Raw genomic sequence first — 3531 nt, forward strand, 5'->3', positions numbered from 1 at the left:
ATAACTCAATTAATTTAGATTAAAATGTAATATTTTTCTCCCTTTATTTTAGTATAATTCCAGATTTAAGCTTAGTTTAGTAATTACTGCTATATCAATGCCTAGGTAGACGGGTAAATCAAAATCAATTGTTGCCCGAAAGCAGAAAACTTTTATGTAGAAAACACATTGTATAAATAATGTAAATTTATTTTGATTGATTTTTCATATTTTTTTATGACTTACAAAAAGACTAAGCTGCATATTTGGGACTAATTCAGATCTCTCCTTACCTCTTTCAAACCCTGATTCTATTGATTGTTAGAAGCAGAAGTTACAAAAAATAAGTGTGAATCTGTCTGAACGTTTCATCTATCTCTAAGGGATAGCAATCATTTAAAAAAAGAAAAAGAAAAAAAGCTAGTATAATTCGCTTGCTTTATTGTCTTCACATAAAATTGACCTTGTTTACGACAGGTATAACTTTCTACTATGATTATTTAAAATGTTATAATTTAATGATGTATATTTAATTGATCTCTCTTTTCTCCTTCTCTTCTTTCTCCTCTTCCCTCTTGCCTTTTCTCTCTTTTCTTATTCTTCCCTTCTCCCTTTCGTTCTCCTTTCTTCTCTCTCTTAACTTCTACTTTTTCTTGCTATATTCCTTCTTTTCCCTCTTTCCTCTTCTTACCTGTCTCTTCTCGTCTTCCTTCCCCCCTCTTGAACTCTTTCTCTTCTTTCTCCTTCTTTTCCCCTCTAAGTAAGCAAACCAATAGGCTGATCCGTTTGATTTAATTCAAAATTTTATGCATTTGAAATTACATATGACATGAATATTCTAATTTCTTTATTATTGATGTTTGGAATATCAAATTTAATGTTTATATATAAAGTATATGACAAATATTTAAATATTCTGCTTATTTATTGATTAATTGAAGGAATATATCAATTGAATTAATTGAAGGAATATTCTATCTCCCCATTTTCTCGACCTTTAACCACCAAAATTTAACAACGTCAATGCTCCTAATACACAAACTTCCCTGCAAAATTTCAGAAATGTTCGACAAAATGCACAGGAGTTATTAAGCTTTAAATTGAGTGAACAAAATCGTACCCCCATACACACACTAACAACCATACATACAGAAAAAAATCCCTAATTTGTTTATGCATTTCAAGGTTCTCTTAGTCTAAAAATGTCAAAATATTGGAAACCATTTTTTTTTTCTTTGACAAGATACCTCCCTTCTGTTATATAAAACCCATTTGAAGCTATTGTTCTGAAGAATAGCTTCAAATGTTTACATATATTTTATTATTTATGTATTTATTTATTTATTTTTTCTTTCAGCCGTGTCGGTGAGTGTAAGTGCTTGGACATTAGTAGCCATGTCTATCGAGCGCTACTATGCCATTTGTCACCCTTTAAAATCTAGAGAATGGCAAACGTTGTCACACGCCTATAGGATGATTGGAGTGGTTTGGGCAGCTTCCCTTCTTTGTATGCTACCCATATCTGTACTTAGTCAACTTCAACCTATAAGAGATACTGGTAAGTTATTTTTATGCATATTATATACGAATTTCAAGTGATTAGAGTAAGTTTTCTAACGTAAAGTTAATAAAAGAGTTTAGTTGAGGGGTGTTTTGTTCCTAGTGCCATCTGTTGTTTAAAATTTTACTTAATGTTTGGCTGTTATATATATAACACTGGAAACATAGAAGTCATTTCTCATTATTAACGTATTATATCATAACAAATGGAGTCATATATATATATTTTTCAACTTTTAGGTTATGTAATAGGGTTTTTTTTCTGCTGGTAAATTACACAACTGGTTGCTGAATTTTTAAAAGAACATATTTAAAATTTATGGGAAATAAAAATATAAAATTTATTCTAGGGAAACAAATTTTAAATTTATAAGCTTATGTAAAATTTTTGACCTTTTGCTGACTCTTGACCTTTTGAATTCTTATTCATAAACAAATAATATTTCTAAAATTATGTAAAAATAAATAATATTAAGCATTATATTGGAATTAAGGGAATATATATTTAATAATTTTCTGAATTAAAAGTTTAAAAGAATATATTACTTTATATTCTACCTGTTTATCAGATATTACTATTGAATAATGAGGAATAAATTTTAATTTTGCTTCATTAAATCATTTTAATAACTCAATTAATTTAGATTAAAATGTAATATTTTTCTCCCTTTATTTTAGTATAATTCCAGATTTAAGCTTAGTTTAGTAATTACTGCTATATCAATGCCTAGGTAGACGGGTCAATCAAAATCAATTGTTGCCCGAAAGCAGAAAACTTTTATGTAGAAAACACATTGTATAAATAATGTAAATTTATTTTAATTGATTTTTCATATTTTTTATGACTTACAAAAAGACTAAGCTGCATATTTGGGACTAATTCAGATTTCTCCTTACCTCTTTCAAACCCTGATTCTATTGATTGTTAGAAGCAGAAGTTACAAAAAAATAAGTGTGAATCTGTCTGAACGTTTCATCTATCTCTAAGGGATAGCAATCATTTAAAAAAAGAAAAAGAAAAAAAGCTAGTATAATTCGCTTGCTTTATTGTCTTCACATAAAATTGACCTTGTTTACGACAGGTATAACTTTCTACTATGATTATTTAAAATGTTATAATTTAATGATGTATATTTAATTGATCTCTCTTTTCTCCTTCTCTTCTTTCTCCTCTTCCCTCTTGCCTTTTCTCTCTTTTCTTATTCTTCCCTTCTCCCTTTCGTTCTCCTTTCTTCTCTCTCTTAACTTCTACTTTTTCTTGCTATATTCCTTCTTTTCCCTCTTTCCTCTTCTTACCTGTCTCTTCTCGTCTTCCTTCCCCCCTCTTGAACTCTTTCTCTTCTTTCTCCTTCTTTTCCCCTCTAAGTAAGCAAACCAATAGGCTGATCCGTTTGATTTAATTCAAAATTTTATGCATTTGAAATTACATATGACATGAATATTCTAATTTCTTTATTATTGATGTTTGGAATATCAAATTTAATGTTTATATATAAAGCATATGACAAATATTTAAATATTCTGCTTCTTTATTGATTAATTGAAGGAATATATCAATATTTTTAATGTACGATGTAGTGTATTCTGCAATGTTAATGTCATTGGGTTATTTCAAAGCGATGAATCTCGTCTCGGTTAACTGACTTATGGGCTACCCTTGTAGATTAATCAGTTCGTATAATATAAAATGCATCAAAGGACACGTAAGCAAACCAATAGGCTGATCTGTTTGATTTAATTCAAAATTTTATGCATTTGAAATTACATATGACATGAATATTCTAATTTCTTTATTATTGATGTTTGGAATATCAAATTTAATGTTTATATATAAAGCATATGACAAATATTTAAATATTCTGCTTATTTATTGATTAATTGAAGGAATATATCAATATTTTTAATGTACGATGTAGTAGTGTATTCTGCAATGTTAACGTCATTGGGTTATTCCAAAGCGATGAATCTAGTGAATAATGCAACGTCTCGGTT

At 28.5% G+C, this 3531-nt stretch overlaps 1 protein-coding gene across 1 annotated transcript in view; it reads left to right on the plus strand.

Annotated features, from left to right (window-relative positions):
- Positions 1-1537, plus strand: part of LOC111619329 (cholecystokinin receptor-like) — a gene marked incomplete at its 3' end in the record, with an annotated part of 54158 nt that extends 52621 nt beyond the window's left edge. The window contains exon 2 of the mRNA XM_023361032.1: positions 1337-1537. Coding sequence (XP_023216800.1) covers positions 1337-1537 — 201 coding nt within the window. The remainder of the gene's footprint in view (positions 1-1336) is intronic.
- Between the last annotated feature and the right edge of the window lie 1994 nt (positions 1538-3531).

This window comes from Centruroides sculpturatus, unplaced genomic scaffold, assembly GCF_000671375.1.
Source record: "Centruroides sculpturatus isolate CEXI.00-Female unplaced genomic scaffold, Cexi_2.0 scaffold224, whole genome shotgun sequence".
Classification (NCBI taxonomy): Eukaryota; Metazoa; Arthropoda; class Arachnida; order Scorpiones; family Buthidae; genus Centruroides; species Centruroides sculpturatus.